Genomic DNA, 21,913 nt, shown 5'->3' with positions numbered 1-21,913 from the left:
TGTGCTGGACAGTTTGTACTGTCAACCTGACACAACCTAAGTCACCTGTGAAGAGGGAATGTCAATTGATCAGACTGGCCTGAGGCCCTGGCTGAGAGAAATTGTATTGATTGATGATTGATGTGGAAGGGCCCAATTAAAGAACCCCCCCCCCCCAGTGGTCCTTGGCTTCAGACTGTGAGGACAACTTTAAATGTAACTGGTGCCTATAGGGAGGATAGTGCCTAGGAAACCCATATGAGCTACCTGTGAGTCCCTCTTCCCACAGCCACCATCTCTGTGTGGCCTTCAGAGAAGCCCCCTTAACCTGGGAAGACAGTTTCCCCATTGTGTCGGCCAGACTGTGTCACTCCAGGGTTCAAACAGTGGCCCAGAGAAACAGACCCAAATCCAACTGCCAACCACTGGCGGTGACTGGAGGGCTAGCAGCCACCTCTGCCCGGTGAGAAGGGCTGCCTCTCTGTCTGCCCTGCGGCTGGCCTGTGGTACGTGAGCCCAGCATGGTCACACCTGCTTATCATGCAACAACACCAGGCAGAAGTGCAGTCTCCCAGAGGCCTTCTCACTTCTAATGACCACGAACATGCTCTGTAGAGAAGCCGACAGGTAGACCAATGAGGGCCAGGATGGCAGGTTCGCAGAACAGAAGCAGGACACCTCTGACAACACTGCCCAGTTGTCCCTACGGATCCTAAGGGCACTGGATCCAGGAGGCCCTGGCACAGCCCCCAAACAGCAGGTGTTCCAGTCCCGTATATGAGCCAGCCTGGCCTCTGCACAGCCACTGTATGCTCTAGATCTTCTCCAGACTACGGTCACACATCACTATGCTGTGTGGACTGATGTTTAGGGCATAAGGACCAAACTGCTTGTTTCACACAGTTTCAATTCTTGTCTCAAATGTTTTGTAACCAGCGCTGGTGGAAACACAGACCATAGGGTCCTCTGCATCTCCAAAGCTCTGACAGGAAGGTCAGCACACTCGGTACAGCTGAGCTGTAGTCAGGGCCTTGCTGAGGACAGCAGAGGCTGCAGAAGCTGGGGAAAGCCCCGGGCTCCTCCCAGCACCACAACCACCCAGCAGCCCTGGCATGTCCTATGTCCAGGCCCTAGGAGCTGGCAGTGGGTGGGGGGAATGGAATCAGAAGGTTCCCAAGTGCCTGCAGGGAACAACTTTATACACAGCCCTTCATCCTCATGATGCCTGAGACACCTCACAGGTTTAAAACCCCTGTGGACTCAGACAGGCCCAGATCTTTTTGGTAAGCAGAGTGCTGAGGAGAGATGACCCTGCCCATGCCCGGCTGCACTCTGCCACTAAGCCACACCCCATGCTCTTTTGCTATCACCTTTTCCTCTGAGGACAGGGTCTCAATCATTGCCCTGGCTGGCCCTGGTCTTGCAGCCCCACCGTCCCAGACTCCTAAGGAACGGATTATTTCTATGCCTCACCAGACATGGTTCTGGGCCCAGATCTGCATCCTAGGACAGGCATGGTGCCCTGGGTTTGGCTTCTGCCCCTGCGCCAACAGCTCTTCCTCATATCAGCTAGAGGATCTCCTCTTAGATTTCATTCCTACTGGCTGCAGGAACTTTACAGACACCCCCCTTCACGGGCCCCTCCTAACACTAAGCACAGGCAGTCTCCCCTCCAGTCTCCCTGACCCACAAGAGATGGGCACAGGGTACCATACCTCATGCCAGCCTCCTCTCACTATGTCCATAGGCCAGAAAGAAGGCAGAGCTCTCTGGAACCTTCTGGGCTTTGGTGGGGACAAAAGGGCTTAATCATCACTGAGTTTATATACTAGTGCCCAGAGGATGGCGCCTGTGACAGGTAGGAGCCTGCACCTGTACTTGGGCACCAGATAGACACCTGCCCTGCAGAATGAGGCAGCCCCAAGGAAGGCAGCCCTTCCTGCCCAGCTTTCTGACAGCCTCTTCAAGGCCAAGTCACCTCCTGCTGCTTCTGCAGCTTCCTCTGCTATGCCAGTCCAGTAGAATCAGGACCCTCCCAAAGCCCCTTGAGTGACAGCAGAAGCAGACGTCAGAGCCCCTCTCCAAAGCCCAGAGAGGCAAGCATGTGGCTTCCATTTAGGCAACATCTGGACATGCTCAGGCAGGGACAGCCCAGCTGAGGCCGTGGAGATCCCTGGTACAATTCTGACTCCCAGGCAGGACCCCCGCCCCAGTTAGGCCCAGACAGTGGATAGAAACCACCTTCTCCAGGCCCCAGAGCTGCCATGGCAACAGGGCTAGGGTCATTTCCGGCCTGCCTCTCAGTGAGCCCAGAAGGTTGAGTAGGGCAAAGCTGTCTCTCCCAGCTTCTCCCCCACCCATGGACCCAAACTTCCCTCCAATAGCAGCCTGGAGACTCTAAGTTTCAGACCCCACTTTTCTCAGAGGCTTGGCAGGCCACCAAAGCCCCACCCACAAGGCCTGCTGTCACCCACCCTCACCAGCTGCATGCCCCGCTGGCTGCCTTTATCTGCTTAATGCACTCCACTCTGCTAGGCCCCCGAAGGGTCGGCTGAGCCCGCCTTGTTCCCTAACACTGCCCCTGACTGAGGCTGGGCCCCACAAATGCTGAGGAGGAGAGAGTTGTGGCTGAAGGGCAGACGAGAGTAGAGTCAGTCACATCTCATGCTCTGGGAGCACTCAGCCCCATGCCGTCGACAACCACAGAGGAGCTCGCTGCGGCCTCAGAACGGCCCTAAAGTAGGGCTCTACACTGCCTGCGGATGGAGAAACTGAGGCACAAAGGGCCAAGCCATTTGCCTATGGAGGGCTCTGGGTCCTGTTTTAAACCTCCTCTTCCTCAGCTGAAGCTGCAGGGCCCTCGTGGCCCTGCTGACTATAAACTGGGCCTTTCCGTGAGTTGGGCCCCTGTTAGGATGGCCCTGCAGTAGGTGAGGGTACTTCAGGCCTAGTTCCAGCAACTTTCATTAACGCCATAGCCCAAACACAGCTGAGAAAACCCAGCATGGAGATCCACCAGGTGAACAAAGCTGCTCCCAGATCCCTTGGAGTCACCGGGGAAGCCAGGGCTTTTCCTATCCTGGAAACCCAGAGGCTGCAGGCCAAGGGCACTGAGCCCTCCCACACACATGCACTTCATTAGACCTTCCCTGCCCCCTGTACTTCCAGGCTCAGGGCGGAGAACAACCTGGGCCCCAGGCCCAGTCAGTCACAGGCCTCCTCTATAGCCACACCTCCCTAGCAGGCTGGGAGCAGGGAGCCACGGGGATGGGAAGCAGGCTGGAAGCAGAGATGCTGATGGTATGAGGACCATAGGCCTGGAGCCATCCTAGTCATAAAAGACACACTTTGTGGCTCACTCATAGCCACAGAGCCTAGAACAAGAGAAAAGGATCATGGTCACAAGATGACTGCCTCAGAGCCCCTCACCCACTCTATCTGAAAACCCACCTAGGCCCTTCCCTGACATCCATCCCTCAAACCCGAGGCCCAGAGCCACACCAGCCCACTCCTGCTTTCCCCGGGGCATTGGGGCCCTGCTCACAGACAACCCTGCAGTATGGGGCTGAACAAGACACAGGCTCTGGCTGTGGGGAAACCACATAATTTCCCAGGCACTATTGTAAGGAAAACCGGGGAAAATAGAGTTGGTGGGTTGGAAGGAGACAAGACTCAACTGCTCCGGAAAGACTTCCTGGAGGAGGTGCTGTCTGAGCTTAGCAAATGCTGAGAACAACTGGGAGATCAGATTCTCAGGGAGACAGTGAGTCAACAGAGTTGAAGAAGAATGGGGAAGAGAGGTTGGCAGTGGTCTCCCGCCGGTTCCAACCATCATCCAATGTTTACAGAGCGCCAGCTGTGCACAGGAGGTACTGGAGCCCTTGGGCTCAGCCCCAAATCTGACTGGTATAATGCTAAACATCAGAAAATAAGCAAGGACCGAAGTGATGATGCCTCTAATGTCAGCTTTGACTGAGAGAGGTCAAAGCTGCAAGAAGGCAGGCGGGTGGCAGAGAGGGCACCCTGGAGAGGCACCTGACACAGAGAAAAGGAATAGGTCATCCAGACACCTGGGAACGCATCTCAGACAGAAGCTGTGGCAAGTGCAAAGGTCCCAGGACCAGAGGCTGCCTGTCCAAGACTATGAGAATGGGCCTTAGCTAACTATGAGAGTGATGGGGTCAGGGGAGGAGGCAAGGAAGTCCCCAGGCAGCTGAGAAAGACATGTGGACACCACGGGAACTTTAGCGTCTACTTTGCATAAGGTGTGAGCCACTGCGGGGCTAACACATTAACCAGACTCATGGCTGGAAGGAGCAGCAGAGTTAGAGCCACGATAGAACATGTCCCCTCTGCCACCAGCCCACTGTTGGGCTTCTATAGGAGGACACTCACAGACAGTTGACCAGACCTGCTGAGCCCTGTGATCCCTGCTAAGACACCCTTGGACTCTAGTAGGCAGGACAATACTCAATTCTGATGAAGAAAACCTTCTGTGCCCTCAGCCAGAGCCCACCAGGGACTCTGTACCTCCTAGAAAATGACCTCTCTGTACCCCTCGGCCAAGCCTATGAAAGGGCAGCTGCTGAGATCCCTTGCCAATGTCTTTCTGTCTTAGGCCTGCAAGAAAGCACCATGGAAATCTCCACTAACCCATACCACTTTGTCTCAGGCCTGAGAGAGGGCAGCTAAAATGAACCCATAGGCAGTGACAATTCCTTCCAGGCTCAGTTGTCCTGCAGGGACACAGGAAAGGGCCTTACCATCAGGACCACTTCTGGGGACAGAATGTACTGAGTTAGGGTCTGTGTCCTCTTCTGCCCGGGATCGAGGTCGCAATTGTGGGTGGTGGGGTATTTCTTCAGGCACCTCTGGGGAGGACGTGACCTGGGCTCTGTCAGGCAGCAGTGTGGAAAGGGTGGGGTAGCTGCTGGACTTCACTGGGTCCTCGGGAGAGCTGTCTGTGGCCAGGGATGGAATGAGACCAGCCATGCCTGACTTAGGCAGGGGAGCAGCACCCTCCTGCCCTGCACTGGGAGGAGTAGCCTGGGCATCAGGAATAAGGTTCTCTTCTGGTCCTGCCTTGGCTTCAGCCTCCTTCTCCTGGACAGGGAGGTCAGGTCCAGCTGGGGATGCTGTAGGCAAGCTGTCCGGCCTCCCGGGGTCATGTGCTGCTGGTGGCTCAGTGACCGACATCTCCTCCACTTCATCCTCCTCTTCCTCATCAATGTCCTGGGTCACTCTCCTGGCTTTGGCCTGCATGGGTGCTGGGGGACCCAGGGCAGCAGCTGCTGTGGGTCTGGGGAGGGCAGCTGGCCAGGGAGTTGCTCGGATGGAGGATGGTGGCAGATTCCCGCCTCCTAGAGCAGCTGGGGGGCCCTCTGCACCTGCCGGGACCTCATTCACAGTGGCCATGGTGGCTTCTGCCTCAGCCACCTCCTGATCATAACTGTAGGGGTCTTCGTACTGTCGCTCAGCATCACCATCCTCTGCATCTGAGAAGTTCCCATGGCAACCAGGGAGCTGGTAGCAAATGAGCTCACCACCAACATCAGGGCAGTGGCAGGCCCGGCAGGGTGAGAGATGGACAGTGTGGCCAGCTGCATACTTACGGCCAGAGTGGACACAGCCCACCTGGCCACACTGGGGACAACTGTCCGCTACCACCACAGCCTCAATGCAGTTGGGTGGCAGTTCAGGGCACAGCATAAACTGGCAGCTGATCTTGCCACCACCCTGTGGGCAGGAGCACTCGGTGCTACCAAAGTCTACAAAATAGGACTGGCCAGCTGGCACACGGCCGTCCACGAAACCTCCCTGCACACAGTCATAGTACTGGTAGCCTTCACAGGCACAGCCCTGCTGAACACAGGTGGCGCAGCAGGCTCCTGGCTCCAGGGCTTCCTCGATGCAGTTCTCCAGTACTGGACACTCCACGCCTGTGCAGTCCTGCCACGGGACAGCCATGCCTGGGCTTAGAGTCAGTGCCGTGACCAGGGCCAAGGCCAGCCACGCTCCTGCAGGCTCCTGGAGCAGCATCATGTCTTGAGAGGCCCTGGAAGGATGGAGAGGAAGCCGGTCACGCCAAGGATACACACAGAGATTAGGTGCACACCCCAAGCATGTGCACACACAGCACACAGCCATCTCCACCTCCAGGCACGTCCCTCTGCCCACACTCACGCAGCCTTCGGGCCTGGTCTCTCGCACACACAGACAGCCACCTGCAGGGAAGATACAGGAACATGAGCATGTGTCATTCAGGTGCCACAGATGCTGAAGTAGGTCAGCAATTTGGCCCTACATCTGTGTTCTCAAGGTGACTTGAGTCCTCTGCGACATCTACTCCACAGACACATCATACACACACACACACACACACACACACACACACACACACACACTAAGGTAAAGGCAAGTAAGTACATTTGAGTACATGCTCACTCAGTCCAGCACTGTGGCCTCACCCTGCCCAGTCACCCTGACACACCCATGGGTCATCCTGCACAGGTATTCCTATGCCCACATCTACATACATGCCCACATCTACATACATGCCCACGTCTATATACATGCCCACGTCTACATACATGCCCATGTCTACATACATGCCCACGTCTACATACATGCCCACGTCTACATACATGCCCACGTCTACATACATGCCCACGTCTACATACATGCCCACGTCTACATACATGCCCACGTCTACATACATGCCCACGTCTACATACATGCCCACGTCTACATACATGCCCATGTCTACATACATGCACACATCTACATACACGCCCATGTCTACATACAGCCACCAGAACAGTTTTCCTCCTCCAAACACTTGACTGAGTTCCCAGCCATGTCTGCCAGCCAGGGGGTGTGGTGAGGGGCACAGGGCAGGAGCAGGCCCCCTCTAGGTTCCGGCACAGCCATCCAACCGGGTGTATACTGCATTCCCAGCCATAAACTCCAGAGTTCATGATCATCTCTCCCATGAGACCCTGGAATTTCAAGGTCAACCTTGGACGTTCTCCATTTTCTCACACACCTTGCTGTCCCTGTCCTGCCCATCTCCAAGATCAGCTCTCTTCTGCTCTGCTGCCCCAAGCCACACCTGCCCTGCCTGATTCCCAGATTAACCATCACCCCATCATGCTTCCCCGACCTTCCCTGGGATGCCAGAGTGATCCAGAGGTCTAGCTTCCATCACCAGGAAGAAGCAGCCAGAACCCACACCATGCCCAGCACTGGTTAGGTTCCCCCGACCAACCATAAATGCTTCCAGGAGCCTCCCCTTTCCTGCTCCCTGCTCTCCTCAAAGTCTTCCACAGCCACTCAAATCCTCACTCCTGCAAAAGTTACAGATCCGCACAGGCACAGTGACTCAACATCAGGTCAGCCCCTGGACAACACAATCCCCTGAAGTCACGAACAGTGATTCTCACACCATCCGTTTTGATGGTACCTGTTTGGGGTATGTGTGTGTATGCGCGCGCGCGTGTGTGTGTGTGTGTGTGTGTGTGTGTGTGTGTGCACATGTGCATGTGGGGGGGTTATGTATGCATTTGTTCCTGGGGGGGTCACATGTTGCATATGTGTATATGTATGAGTGTGCCTGTGTGCACATGGGTGATGTCAAAGAACAACGTCGGGTTTCATCCTCAGAAACACTGTCCACCTTCTTTAAGACAGGGTTCCTCACTGGCCTGGAGCTGGACAATTAGGGTAAACTAGCTGGCCAGTGAGCTCCAGGGCTCCTTCCTTCCGTCTCCCCAGAGCTGTGATTACAGAGATATAGCATCATGCCCGGCATTTTACGTAGGTTCTGGGGATTGAGCCCTGATGACCACCTCACTGATTGGGCAAGCCTAGCCCTGTTTTATATCTTTTAGAAAATACAACAAAGCATAGTTCCTGGGTCTCGATATTTGTCAATTTGTTTTAGGGGGAGTTTTTTTTTTGTTTGTGTTTGTTTGGAGACAGGTCTCACATTGTAGTAACGGCTAGCTTGAACTTGAGAGAATTCTCCTTCCTCAGCCTCCCAAGTACTAGGGTAAGCAGGTCTATACCACCACACATAAGTCTCGCTTTAAACACTAAGAAGATGGATGGTAACTTCTTGAAGGTCTGAGAAAGAGGAGCAGAGAGGGTACTAAGCTTTCTGGAGAATGGATGTGCCTGGGATACCCAGCTCCTGCCCAACCCAGGCAGGGTAAGTATGGCCTGTGGGCATGGCCTGAGCCCTAAAGGAAGCAATGAAAGAATGGCACGTGGTCACCAACAGTTGCGGCTATCAGCTGGCAGGAATCTGTGCTGGGTACATCCAGGGACTCGTGTTTCGTCAGCCAGTAAGATGGGCTAGCTGACAGCCCTGAGGAAAATGGTACATGCTTGTAGTGAGCCGGACAGGATCGCCATTACAAGATGGCGCCGACATCCTGTCTTGTTGGAAACAAACAACTCCATATTTGGCTATGCCTTTGAGAGCTGCGCGTCCCCCGCTTCCCGCATGCGCGGTGGATGAGGATCCTTGAGCCTATCCCGATGCGGTCTGGTGTCAGCTGTTGGTGGCAGCCAATCACGGGGCGACCCATGTACCATTTCCCTATTTAAGCAGCTGCCTAAGAGCCCTTCACCCCCTTCGCTTCATGCTCTCCCTGCCCCTTCGCTTCCTGCCCCTTGTTTTCCTGACCCCTTGTTTCATGCTCCCCATCAATCAAGGGCACTCCAGTAAAGCGTGATCTGAGTGGAATCCTGATGTGGTTGTTCTTTCTCGCTGGTCGAGAGGTCCGCCACACATGCTAACCTGTTCCAGGCACTTGTGGCTCTGTAAGGCAGTAAATAGAGAATCTGGGGAGGGTCTGGTTGCGAAGCCTGCTATCCTGAGGACTCAGGAAAGACGTCAGGAGGTGGCGTCTGACAGACTTGAGGAGGCAAAGTGCTTTGGGCTAGGGACAGCAAGTGCATAGGCTTGAGGCAGGAGCAGCAGGACACAGGGAGGGACTCGGGTAGGAGGAAGGATGGGGCTGGGAACAGGTGAGCAAGGAGATAGTAATGAAAGCAGAGCAGTGTGTTTTCCCGAGTGAGGGACGTGGTATGCCTGCAGCCCAGGGGCCTGACAACCTGTGTCGAGTACAGCAGAAGACAGAGAGAACAAGAAGTGCGGGCTGGCCCAGGAGAAGAAGGAAGGTGGGAAGAGGTGCTTGCCGTGAAGATCAAGTCCACAGAGTATGCAGACAGACAGACTCTGGTCAGGCAGGGGAAAGAGGAGGGGTTTTGGAAGCCTAGAAGAGGAAGCCACAGATGGAGTCCATGGATGTGCTGGAGACGTGAAGTCCTGTTGGGAGTGGGAAGGGTTTGGGAAGCCAGGAACCATGCCATAAAAATAACCCTGAAAGAGAGAGCCTGTGTCCATGCCAGGCACGGAATCGGGGATATCTGGAGCCCCGGGAGCTCATGCCAGCTGATTCTGTCCTCACCTGCTGCAGGATAATTGCCACACTGCGAACCCCGAGATTACATTATTTACTGCAAAAACCTGTTTCTATCTCTGGTGTGTCTCAGCTCTAGCACACACCTCTAATCCAAGAGCTTTCTGCTTGAATATTGTAAACAGGATTAAATAAAGTCAACGATAGGTCAAGAGGCAGAGCCAGCAATCAGTCGACAAGAGTTGAACTGTTAAGTGATTATTAAGAAAAAATAATAATCAGGAAGTGGTTATTAAGAAAAAAGACCATATGGAGTAAGAGGGAATCAGGAGAACAGATAGATACACAGGAAGTAGAAGGGAGGGGCATTCAGTTGGAGGAGTTTGGTTTGAGATGGTGTAGGGAAGGCGGGAGGTTTCAGGGACGTAGGTAAAAAGGAAGGTGAGCTGGGTGCTTGCTCTGCCTCTCTGAGACAGCAGGCTTTCACCCCCAGCATCTGGCTTCCGGGTCTTTATTGGTAGAATTGAGCGATTGATATTTTGGTAAAAAAAACAAAAAACAAAAAACAAAAAAACCCACTCATCCTTCCAGAGGTGACAGTAGGAAGGGGAAGGAAGATTTAAGCAGGCTGCAGTCTCCACAAACCTCCAGTGAACCCCACAGGCCTTCAGGGCCCTTCACTAGCCTTCCCAGTTGTCTCTTAACATGCATGGATGAAGTTACCCAGAGTAAGGTCACAACCACACTTAGCCAGGGTCTCCCAGAGTTTCCCCTGAGAGCCCCCCTCTTCAGAAGTGGGGGGCAGATAGGACACATGCTAGAATAGCATCGTGTGAGGACAACTCCATCCAGTATGTTCTGAAGCTGCCCGCACTACAGAGCGCCGCATGCAGTTGACACATACTTCACACCCAGGAAGCACTGGCGTGGTCTGCGGGTTGGGGGTGGGGTCACTGTGGGAGTTACTGTCTGGCTGTCCATCCCCAGATGTGCCGCTCTGTGCCAGGGAGGCTGGACTCTGCTGAGACCCCATCTTGGTTCTCCAGCTTCCTGTCCAGTCAAAGGGAGGGACAGAGAGGCTGGGGTGTCCACTCCTTGCTTGTTTCCCTCTGTCCCTCTGGGATACCATGGCAGTTCACCTTTCCCCATGCCCACAGTTCCTCTTCCCTCACCACTCCTCCTGTCACAGACACGGTTGACTTCCGTGACTGCCCCTTGTCATCCAGACCCAGGAGACCACAGATCCCTTTCTGCCCTGCCTGCAGCCCGAGAGGCATGCCCCTTGATGGACCCCACAGCATGGAAAGCAGAGACCTGGTGCACCTTCAAAATGGAATGCTAAGTGGGAAGAGCAGGAAAGAGAACAGGAGCACGAGTCACTGAGGCAGCCCATGTGAAAGCAAGCATGTTCCTGAGATAGGGGACACACGCTCAGGAAGCTGAGGGCTGGGCCAGCCTTGCTGAGGACCTGAGTTTGATCCCCAAGGCCCATCTAAGAATCTGGACACAGCCACACCATGCCTGTAATCCCAGCTCTGGGGAAGAGAAGACAGGAAGATCCCTGGGGCCATGCTAGTTGACTCAGTGAGCTCCAGGTTCAGAGAGAGAATGTGTCTCAAAAGTAAAGTGGGGCAAGAGAAAGAGGAAGACACTCATCTGTGACCTATGACCTCCATACACACTTGCAAATATACACATACATATACCACATGCATACACAAAACTTTTAATTTTTAGAAAACACATGACTTGACGTCACATGGACAGGGCCTTGGGGGTAGAGACTCTTTCAGCAAAGTTCTCTCTCCAAGGGTACCCATTGAAGATCCCATCTCCACATCCTCATACAAATCCCTTGGTGAGCAAGGATGCCCAAGAGGAGCAGGTCTCTGGCATATGAGCCTCGGGTGCTCTAGGATGTTGCTTAGACTTCTGCTGGTCTCTGTGACTGGCCACATTTGAGTCCTCACTGTTCCAGACCCTCTACAAACCATGGTCCTCCAGTGAAGTGATTGACAAGTTAACCTCCATATTGTTGCACAACTCTGAGCCGGCAAGGGCATTGGAAGGCCAGAGTGGCCCCAGGAAGACATTCTATTGTTGCCATTGTAAAAGTGGGGTCTGTCCAGAGGAGAGCAGTGACCACATAATAGCAGTGCCCAGAAATCCCCCTTATTCTCTGGCAAAGGATTCCTGGATCCCTGGGGATGCCTGAGACTTCAAACATCTCCAAATCCTGCAATCCTGACTTAGATCAAAGTGCCCAGCCAGCAAGCTTCTCCTTTACTTACCCCTCCCCTCCAATGAGCACTTCCTGACTCTCTTTGGCATATGGATCACCACCATCAGTGCTTCTGTGCTTTGGGGCCATGACTGAGTGGCATGGGACCACTTAATAGCAAGTTCCATATCAATGCCACACCCTATTAAGTAACTAGCAGGAGGGTAGTGAACACAGTGTGAATCCACTGGGCAGAGCGGCTCAGGTCCCAGGCAGGAAGGCACTAGAGGTCATCATTCACCCCAGAGTGCACACCTCTTCAAACCTGTGATGTCTAGTCCTGAGATTTGCTACTTGATATTTGAGGCCACTGTTGGCTGTAGACAATTAAGCTATGGGAGATGAAGCTTTCAACAAGTCTTCTGCATGTTACACAGTAAGACGGGTCCTTTGCTTCTCTAATTTTCTAAGAACTTCTGGTTCTGACAAGAAGAGACCTGCTAGAACTAAGAAATAAAAACCCGGGCCATGCAGTCACACTGGGATTTCAGACAGCGATGAACACTAGTTTAGCATGAGTACACTCCTGCAATATTTAGGACATAGTCACTGGATGGGTTTCTGAAACCCTGTTTTAACTGGCAGCCTGCACTGGATGGGCAGCTCTGGAGGAAAGTCTCAGCCTGGCGCTGTATGCCTTACAACTTCTCAAGCATTCGAATCAATCTCCTTTAAATGACAGGCAGCTACAGAAAACCCTGGGGCTTGCAAACAGCTGGGCTGACAGCAGGGAAATAAACACACGAGACCTTCTCTCTGGCCAGTCAGAACATGAGCAATCAGTTCCACCTGGCCAGGGTACTGCCCTCAAGGCTTCCAGACCCATCCCCTCATCCAACCAGAGGACAGCACAAGCCAATAGCCAGTCCATGTGCACACAGCTCCACCCATGGGACCTTGTGTTTATGGCACCAAACTGAACACACTGCCCTTGACTGATTCAGCCTCTCTAGCTCTCTGTAAGACCTGAGAGCTCCTGGTCTTGATTCCACAAGGACTTAGGCTTCTCCTTTGTTTGAGACACAGTCTGGCCATGTAGCCCTGGATAGCCTGAAACTCACTGTGTAGACCAGGACAGCCTTAAACTTCAGGGTAACCCTTCCTCTACTTTCCCTCTACTCAGTAGCCACTGTGTCTAGCACTAGTCACCCTCCGTGTGTCAGTCTCTTCAGATTCAACAAACAGCCTACAGCTCCTCAAGACCCTCAGTGTAAGAGATGTGTCCCCTGTCCCCACTGGCCTCAAGTCTGGGATATGGGCACGTGTACAGGCCTCAGCAGGCCAGAGCTCCTGGGTACGGGGAGAGAAGAGAGGAACTAGGGTCTCAGCCTCAGCACAGCACTAGGGCTACCAATGGACTGGGCAGGGCAAAGGCCTAGGAACCCAGCCCTCACCCCACCAAAGACCAGGAAGAGCTACCATCCATCATGTCAAGATGAGAAGACACCTGCCAGCCAATAGTGAGAAGCTGGAGAAGGTACAGGTGTGGATCATTAGCAGTCAACACCTCCCAACTGGGGTCTCCAGGTGAAAAGAAACTGGATCCATGCAGTGCCTAGCACACATAGACATAAAGAGAGACAAAAGCAAACACATGACACACACCCAGACCCACACATACAGAAACAGATAGAATATGTGCACACACAAGCACACACAGAGACACACAAACCCACACACAGACCCACACATACAGAGACAAATAGAATACAGGCACACATACAGACATACACACACACACAAATGCACAGAGAAACACACACATAGACACAGATACACACAGACAGACAGATACACACACATACAAATACACAGACATACAGACACATACAGAGACAAACTCACAAGCATACTGACAATGGATTCTAAAATTGTTCAGAACCTACCTTTAATGCATAGATTTTCCTGGGTTCACCAAAGGCCCAGAAAAACAAGGTCATGTTCATTAAATTAATCCCACATGACCACACTCACCACGGCATGCCACCCACTGGTCAAGAGGCCAATAAAGACAACCAGATGATGGAATGCCACCAGCCTCAGCAAGGACATTCTGGGACAGGCCACCATGCAAATGCCCCTTAAAGACATGATGTCCAGTAACAAAACATGCTAGTCAAAATGGACACTCACTGAAGAGTCCACTTACACTTACACAGTCTGGGAACTGTGATGGAGAAGTGGACACACTTTGGGTACAAGAGGACAAAGGAGGACGAAGAGGCGACATTCCAACTGAGACTTATCCAGGAAAAATATGTGTAGTCACCCAAGCTCCGGGGAATGGCAACAGGCAGGGGAAATGCATGTGAAAGGGCCCTGGGGCATGGCATAGAGCAATTGGTGGGTTCCAAGACACAGAGGGGGCGCTGGTACTGAATGGCCAGAACTTCTGCTCAGGATTAGAGTCTAGAGATAGAAATGGAGACAACTGCACAACACTGTAGCGGCTCTTAATGACACTGAGCCACACACTCAAAACTGATACATTGTGTGTGTATTTTACAAAACAAACAAACAGACCCACCTCACACATGCAGTTCAAACCAAAAGCCAAAAGAGAGTGATCAGATCACAGAGAGGGGACAGGTAAGACCTGACAGGAAACAAGAGCTGCCCCTGAAACCTGCCTTCAGTAGTAAGCTTCCTGGCAGCCAGTGCCAAAAGGGAAATTAGAGGGTGACCCGGTGCTCCTCATCTGATAAGAGGAAGTCATTAGATCACTGGGAAAATAAGCTTGTTCTTGGCACCAGCCCCCAGGCAGGAGCTCAGCAACTGACCAGCTTCATCCTCATTTGAGCTGCTCAGAGCAGACAATGCCAACACCAGGCTGCGAGTGTCCAGACATGTTTATTTTATTTAGCTATAATTCACTGATGAGGAAACTGAGGCCAGATGGGATAAGTGATCTATCCAAGGACCCACAAACATAAAGAGTAAAGGGATATAAACCCAGATCTGAATGGGGACAGGAACTCAAGTCCTTGAGTTCAGCAAGCGCCTTCTCACCCCATCTCCCATCAGCCCTTGCTGAGTACCAAGATGGGACAGTGAACATGACCAACAGAAGTCCCCCTGTCAGGGAAACAGGGAAAATGTGATTTAAGATCACAAGTTCAAGGTTAACCTGGGCTACATAGTGACATGAGTATCGTGTGTGTGTGTGTGTGTGTGTGTGTGTGTGTGTGTGAGAGAGAGAGAGAGAGAGAGAGAGAGAGAGAGAGAGAGAGAGAGAGAGAGAGAGAAACTGACTCTTCTGGAACCAATAACCTAATGTAGAAAAAACACATGGAAGAAATCAGTAATCCAATCTGCAATCTGGGCATTGTAACAGTGAGCTGGAAACACCCTTGGTAAAAGAGGAGCAAGGAGGCTGAGGGGGTGACATTTCAACTGAGATTTACCCAGCAAAAATATCCAAGGGTCTGGAGAATGGCAATGGGCAGAGGAAATGCAGATGAAAAAGCCCTTGGGCATGAACCAGTCTGGCACACCGCGGGTACCATGGAAGAGAGACAGCAGGAGCTGGGAAGTAGACAACAAGAAAGAAGGTGGTCAGGGGACAAGGGAGAGGAACGGAAGGGAAGGAGACCTTAATTACACCGGTCCAGTGAGTGCACTGGGAGCTTGGCAGACACCGGCACGCACTGTTCTGCCTAACTGGGTAACAGCATGCTTGAAATTCAAAGAGAAGCTTCTGAGGTCTGAAGACAATCCTAGTCCTAGAAAGCGGAAAACCAAGTAGACGTGTCCAACCTCCAGCCTGCAGGCCACATGGTTCCACATGGTTCCAGCAGATCTGTGAAGGCAGCCCACACAATTGTAGGTGACAATGGCCAAAGGCTGGACATCCCTATTTAAAGAATGAGGCGGGAGGCAGAACTAAGAACCATGTCTCCCCATGGCCAATCCCCTGGAGGATGGGTCCACAGAACCACAGTGCCTTCCAGGGACAGCCGTGTCCTCTTGATACATGAAGGTGGTGCTGCCCAAGGATCTGCCCTCCCGCCTTACCCCGACACTGATGCATGTTTCGTACATGTGCTTTTCCTCGGTAAGCTGTTTTTCAAAAGAAAAAGAACCACGTCATTCAGAAGAGGGCAGGAATCTGGGGAAGGGATGTAAAGCCACACACGACTGCCAACCATCATGGAGTCTGGTTTCTCTCCGAAGCTCTACTTCCTTTGTGCCCCGTGACCCGGTCAGAACACAGCATGGTGTGATTGCCACACATCAAGGCTGGCTGTGCAGGGAAAAGAACTAGTTGGGACTCAGAGAAGGGTCTGGAGTCCTCTGGGGCACAGTACTTGGGTAAGAGGCAGGCCAGGAAGAATGGTTCAGGCTGAAGACAGTGGGTGAAAAGGCTGGGGACACCCACCCCAATTACCCTGGAAAGAGAAGGGAAATTCTGAATCCAAATGCAAGTCATGAATTTAAACTAGTGACCCAGAGCCAGGCGTGATGGCACATGCCTATGGCTCAAGCTACTTGAGAGGCTGAGGCAGGAGGATTGCTGGAGGCCAGGCATTTCGGGCCAGTCTGGGTTACATAACAATAAAAGAAGTTTTAAAAACAAAAATGAGCCAACAAAACAAAACAATCTGGATGTGTTTGCTTGGCCCCATGTGGGATTTAGGGTGCCGGGCAGCTTCTCACTCACTCTCCAGCCCCTGGACTATTCTTCAATGGAGTGAGCTCATGAGAATGTTGGAAAAACAAACTCTCATTGGAACAGCCAGGCTTCACCCTCCCTTTCCACCCCTCCCTAAGAAAGAAAAGAATAAAATGCTGCCAAGTGTTGGGTGACGGCTGAACCTTGGGTTCATAGGTATGAACTGCTAATCTCATAACCAGGACAAGCAGGTGAAAAATTACACAGCTTAACGCCCAGCACTCTTAATTAACATTGGAGAAAAGAAAATGTTGCTTTTGGCGCTGTGGTGCTCCATCTTCGCCTTCCCCAGTTATTAGCCTACAAAGCGGAAGCAGTCCCAGGGTGGAGCAGTGAAAAGGGCTTGACTGGGCCAAGGCTGATCTCAGCACTCCTACCTGGGGCCCCATCCAGCCTATGATGAAGCACCCTTGACCTCTCTGAGCTAGCTCAAGGGCCAGGCTGCCTGAGCTGTCTCCCCGGATCCCCTTAGCGGGCTCTGCAAACCTCTGTGGGACACAAAAGATGGCTCTGACCTGCACACTGCCGGTCTAAGAACAGCTCCTAAATTGCATGCAACTCAGCACTTCCATTTCCCTTGCAACAGTGATGGATATCAAGTCAGTCAGAGCCCACAGGACCCAGCTCAGGGGACACAGTGGGAACAAACTCTCTCTATCACCCTGTATGAGGCATCAAGGGTCCCTGAAGTCACTCTGTCCTCAGAAGGAGACTGAAGACACTGGAGCAAGTTTGGCTCAAAGGAAGGAAGGGAGGAGGGAGGAATGGGGAGGGAGAGGGAGGGAAGAAAGGAAGAAGAAAGGGAGGGAGGGAAAAAGAGAAAGAGGCATGGCCACAGCTGCCGGGCACCTGCACTAGCTACACCTAAAGCTAACTGAAAAGCCAAACTTGTAATGAGCTAACCCAAGCTAACTTGAACAAGGCTGTCCCTGGAACCCAAGTCTTAACATACAGGCATATTCTGTGGAGACAGGGACTGGTCCCTGCCCCTCCCCCATAAAATGAAAACCTCAAGGATCACTTTGCAAGCACACATCCTTCTTCCCCACCCATCTCTCCCAAGCTGTCTCCCTCTGGAGCCCTCCAAAGAACCAATTCCCACCAAACTGGAAGATTCTTCCTGATTCCCTTCTTATCATTACCCCAACCTGAGATATCTTTCCTCTGAAATTGCAGCCTCTAATCCCATTCTATGATTAAGATCAAGTCCAAAAGGTTAGAAAGTGGATAAAAGGAGAGGAAGTAGCTAGGTAGTGGGTAGATGGAGGGAGGCATGGAGGAGTGACTGGGTGAAGGGAGGGAGGGAGGGAGGGAGGGATGAATGGATGGATGGATGGATGGGTGGATGGAAAGTGGATTAACAGATGGATATATGGTTAGTAGGTGGGTGAATGGGTGGGTGTATGGATATATGAGTGGAAGGGCAGATGGGTAGATGGTGGGAAGGTGGCTGGCTGGGTGGGTAAATGGATAAGTGAATGACTGGACAGGTAGATAGGTAAATGTATAGGTGGAAAGATGGTTTGATGGGGAAATGAATGTGTCAGTGGATGGGTAAGAATTAGAAGATAGATGGGTGAAAAGGTGAGTTAATGGACACATGAACTTAGAAAATGGCTAAGTAAGTAGGTATTGGTGAGAAGAGCGTGGGGAGCTGGGTAGATGGATTGTCGGTGGATGGAGGGCAGATGGCTGGGAAGGTAGACTGATGGGGCCATCAGCAAGTTGGTGGGTGGCAGTTGAGCGGATGAGTAGATGGAGAACAGAGTGGGTAGTGGCTGGGTGGGTGAGGAGATGGAGGACGGAGGTGGGTGGAAGGTGGGGACATCCGCATAGGATGAATGGAATCAAGGGCCAGTAGACAGTGACTGTATGAATGGGTGTCAAGAGTCAGGCTTGCCCACGAAAGTCAGAGACCAAAGGAAGTCGTGAGTCAGAGTTCTTCATTTCCACAATACAGCCCCGACCAAGCCCCAGGGCTCCACAGCTGGCCAGCACCTCAGACAGCTCCCTGCCCTGGGGACCAGAACCAGAGCTCAGGCCCTGGAGTCCCGACTGGCCTGGTGGAGATCCTAGCAGAGTGAGTTCCCCCGCTGTGTGTCCACAGGTGAGAGGCTGTACCTCTCTGAACTCAGTCTCCTGCCTGTTGCATGAGAACAGCAGTGTCCTCACAGGAGACTGAAAATGAAATGTAAGCCTTTTGACAGAGGCCAGCGTGAGGCAGCACAGACAGGGCCCCTCAAAATTTCCATCCTATTAAAAGATTGTTTTAAAAATTGCTCCAGGCCTTGAAAATGGAATGTGCCTCCCCTCCTCCCATTATAAAACCAAGAAAATCCTAAAATCTAAAGCAGACACAGACAGCACAAGGGAAGACCTCGCTGCCCACTCTCCACTGTGGCATCGGACGCCAGAAGCCACACAAGGCTGGAAGTCAGTGTGGTTCACCATTCTGGCAGGCAAGAGCCAAAAGCAAATTCAAACATCCCTAGATGCAGAAAAACGAGCAATAAAACCAACACTGTGGGATTCAAATCTCCGAGAAGGGCTAGCCCATCTCTTTGTAGACAACGAAGTGACCTTTGGGGGATAGGGCTGGAGGGAGCAATGGCCGTAAACATGGCCCCATAGTCTCTCACAGCGGTTTTGTCTTTCCTTCTTCCTCAAGGCCTTTCTGGGGTAAACATGAAGATTCTTTTCCAGGGTCACGTGTGCATATATAGCCACACATGTGATGGCCTCCCCTCACTTGGTCACTTCCCACCTCTCCTAAGTACGAACCAGCTCTCCCACCCTGGCTGTGGAGCATAAGCCACTCCCCCGACCCCAACTTGCCCTGATTCCCTTTGCCAGACCATACAGCCTTCAGGGTCCTTCAGTGACTGACTGGCCCTCTGCACCCATCTTCCCCAGCTGCCATCACAGCTGGATGGAGATGTCAGCCAAGGGAGAGGGCAGCTGGCGTCTTCAACTCCCAAGGCCTTTGCCAAGCAACGATTTTTTGGCACAAACCTGGAATTTGTGTATTTCTCAAGACTGCCAGAGAGCAGGTGGTATGCGAAAACCAGCAAGATCTGGTCCCAGCCATGGTACAACCACCAGACCAAGAGTCTGAGAAACCCCACCCCACCTTGCACCCTGCCGACACAGTCAGCAATCATGGTTGAAGCAGAGACAAAGGATCAAGACCAAGCTGGGTGCTCCTGACGATAGGGCTGAAAATCAAATCCATGGATGCTGGGCAGTTCAAAAGCAGGTGACCCAGGGCCCCAGCATTACTCTCCCCTGCAGAAGAATCCAGCCACTGCAACCTCTCTGCAACCCGAGGAACGCAATCATCTTAACTGTAGAAGACTGCCCAAGGGACCCAGGAACAGAGGGTGTGTGTGTGTGTGTGTGTGTGTGTGTGAGAGAGAGAGAGAGAGAGAGAGAGAGAGAGAGAGAGAGCGCCTGTATTGGGTGTAGGAATGTCTACTGTGTGTGAGAACACTGCCTGAGCATAACTGTTTTTGTTAGTGCCAACGAGTGTGCATGTCTGTATATAGGAAAGAATGGGGGATACCTCCAAGGCTAAGTGCACTTGCTATTCTTCCAGAAGACTCAAGTTTCATTCCTAACATCCACATCCGGTAACTCACAAACCTGTAACCCCAGATCTGACACCTCTGGAGTTACATGCATGGACACAGGAACACAATAATTAACAGCAATAATAATTCTTAGAAGGAGGGAGTGTGTATATGGATGCATGTGACTATGGATGTGTGTTCCTGTGTTTTCTTGTGTGCATATGCCTATGTGCATGTCAGGGACTGGAGTGTATTGGCAAGTTGTCTTTACAAGACATTCTATGCACCAAGACTGCCTGCCCTGATGCCCTGATCCCTGGGTCTCAGGAGGACCTCACCTTCCTCACTGCATCCTCTCTTCACCTCCCTGACTCACTTCACTGTCCTGGGATCCATTCTCAGAATAGGGTTAGACCCAGGGGAATAGCAAGGAGGGTACTCAAGGGTTCTCTGATGTGTTTCCCAGTGGAGAAAACCCTAAAACCAGAACTTTCTGGATTTCTTGAATGCTCCCTTGGATAAAAGTCAGGACTGGAGCTGAGTGGTGGTGGCACATGCCTTTAATCCCAGCACTTGGGAGGCAGAAGCAGGCGGATCTCTGAGTTCGAGGCCAGCCTGGTCTACAAGAGCTAGTTCCAAGACAGACTCCAAAGCTACAGAGAAACTCTGTCTCAAAAATAAAAAAAAGTCAGGGCTGGACATTCAGGCTGGGGGAGTCACAGGTAAGGGAGTATGGACTCTGGGGGCACCAAGAGCTGGGAAGCAGGACCACAGGCCAAAAGTCAACTTGGCAAAGACACCTCAGCAACCAAAGGAGTGACAGGTGCCAAGAGAGAAGCTGCCACTCAGTGCTGCTCACATGCCCAGCATGTGTTTCGGGAGGGGTGCACGGATTGTGACCTCCTTCCGTCTCCATCTGCCTTTGGGAGGGGACTGTCACTCAACCACTCCCCAGATGGAGGCTCTGAAGCTGGAAGAGATAACCTGTGGCTAAGGCCAAAGGCAAGTGACCAACCAGTCTTCATCCCCACACTCCGATACACAGCCTGGCCCTCCTTACATCCCAGAGCTTCTTTCCACATGCAAGCCATCCTTGGTCCCAAAGGTGCTGTCCTCACCTCAGAGATGAGCCACCTGAGGCCCAAAGGGAAGAGAGACTGGGGGGATCGGGTCTGCCTCAAGCAATGTCCTCTCGTGGACGCAGCATGGGTGCTCAGTGCCCCAGCCCCCACTTCCTGAGGCTCCTACCATCCCCTTGGCCTCTGCCCAGTGCTGGGGTGGCACCATTTCCTCACCAGCTGGAAGACGTGGGTGGAGACCCTAGCCAAGGACAATACAGTCAGGCTCCCACCCCAAGGAAGGAAACAACCTCCCCTAGACCTGCACTTTCTCTGCAGCAATCAGCCTGCATGCAGAGGCATTTCTGAACCCTTTCCAAGTTACAGTAATTTCGAGGACAATGGCTGTAAATGACGCACAGCCTGACCCTCAAGGCACCCTGGAAAAGGACATGCCAAAAGGAGGCCTGTAGCACCTCACCACCGAGAACATGGAGGTGGACAGAGCTGACTCCAGTCCATTCTTCTTCCTTAGTGTGACTGCAAGCAGGCACAGACCCTCTCAGAGCCTTGATCTACCTGTCCTGTCACCTCAAGAGTTCTGGCTTTGTCCATCCTGTGTTTAGAGTTTCTGAAGTGCCTGTCCCCGGTCCGTTTCTCCCTCTCATGATCAATCCACTCGCCAAGAGGAAGCATGCTTTTTCAAGGCCCCAGTGTCTCTCATTCTCCCTTTCCATCAAAATGGTGGTCCCCCCACATGCCCAGGAAGCTCCCCCAGCTCCCCTGAGGTTCAGCTGAATGTAGCTGCCTCCTGGCTCAGCTTCGGAGGCCACTGAACTCCCATCACTCCAGACTGTGTACCTAAATTGTGAGTGCCGCACCTCAGAGCCCTCGAGACTGCCACGAGAGATATCCTCCTCCCTCTG

At 52.5% G+C, this 21,913-nt stretch overlaps 1 protein-coding gene across 2 annotated transcripts in view; it reads right to left on the bottom strand.

The window, feature by feature from the left end:
• The window catches only part of Fbln2 (fibulin 2), a 62,302-nt gene that overhangs the window by 35,143 nt on the left and 5,246 nt on the right, over positions 1 to 21,913 (bottom strand). For both annotated transcript variants that reach the window (XM_041635374.1, XM_041635383.1), the window contains exon 2: positions 4,743 to 6,034. In XM_041635374.1, coding sequence (XP_041491308.1) covers positions 4,743 to 6,034 — 1,292 coding nt within the window. The remainder of the gene's footprint in view (positions 1 to 4,742; positions 6,035 to 21,913) is intronic.

This window comes from Microtus oregoni, unplaced genomic scaffold (assembly GCF_018167655.1).
Source record: "Microtus oregoni isolate MIOR12 unplaced genomic scaffold, Mior012 000002F_ref0000024, whole genome shotgun sequence".
Taxonomy (NCBI): Eukaryota; Metazoa; Chordata; class Mammalia; order Rodentia; family Cricetidae; genus Microtus; species Microtus oregoni.
Note: the sequence above shows the minus strand (reverse complement) of the source record. Positions and strands in the feature narration are given on the sequence as shown.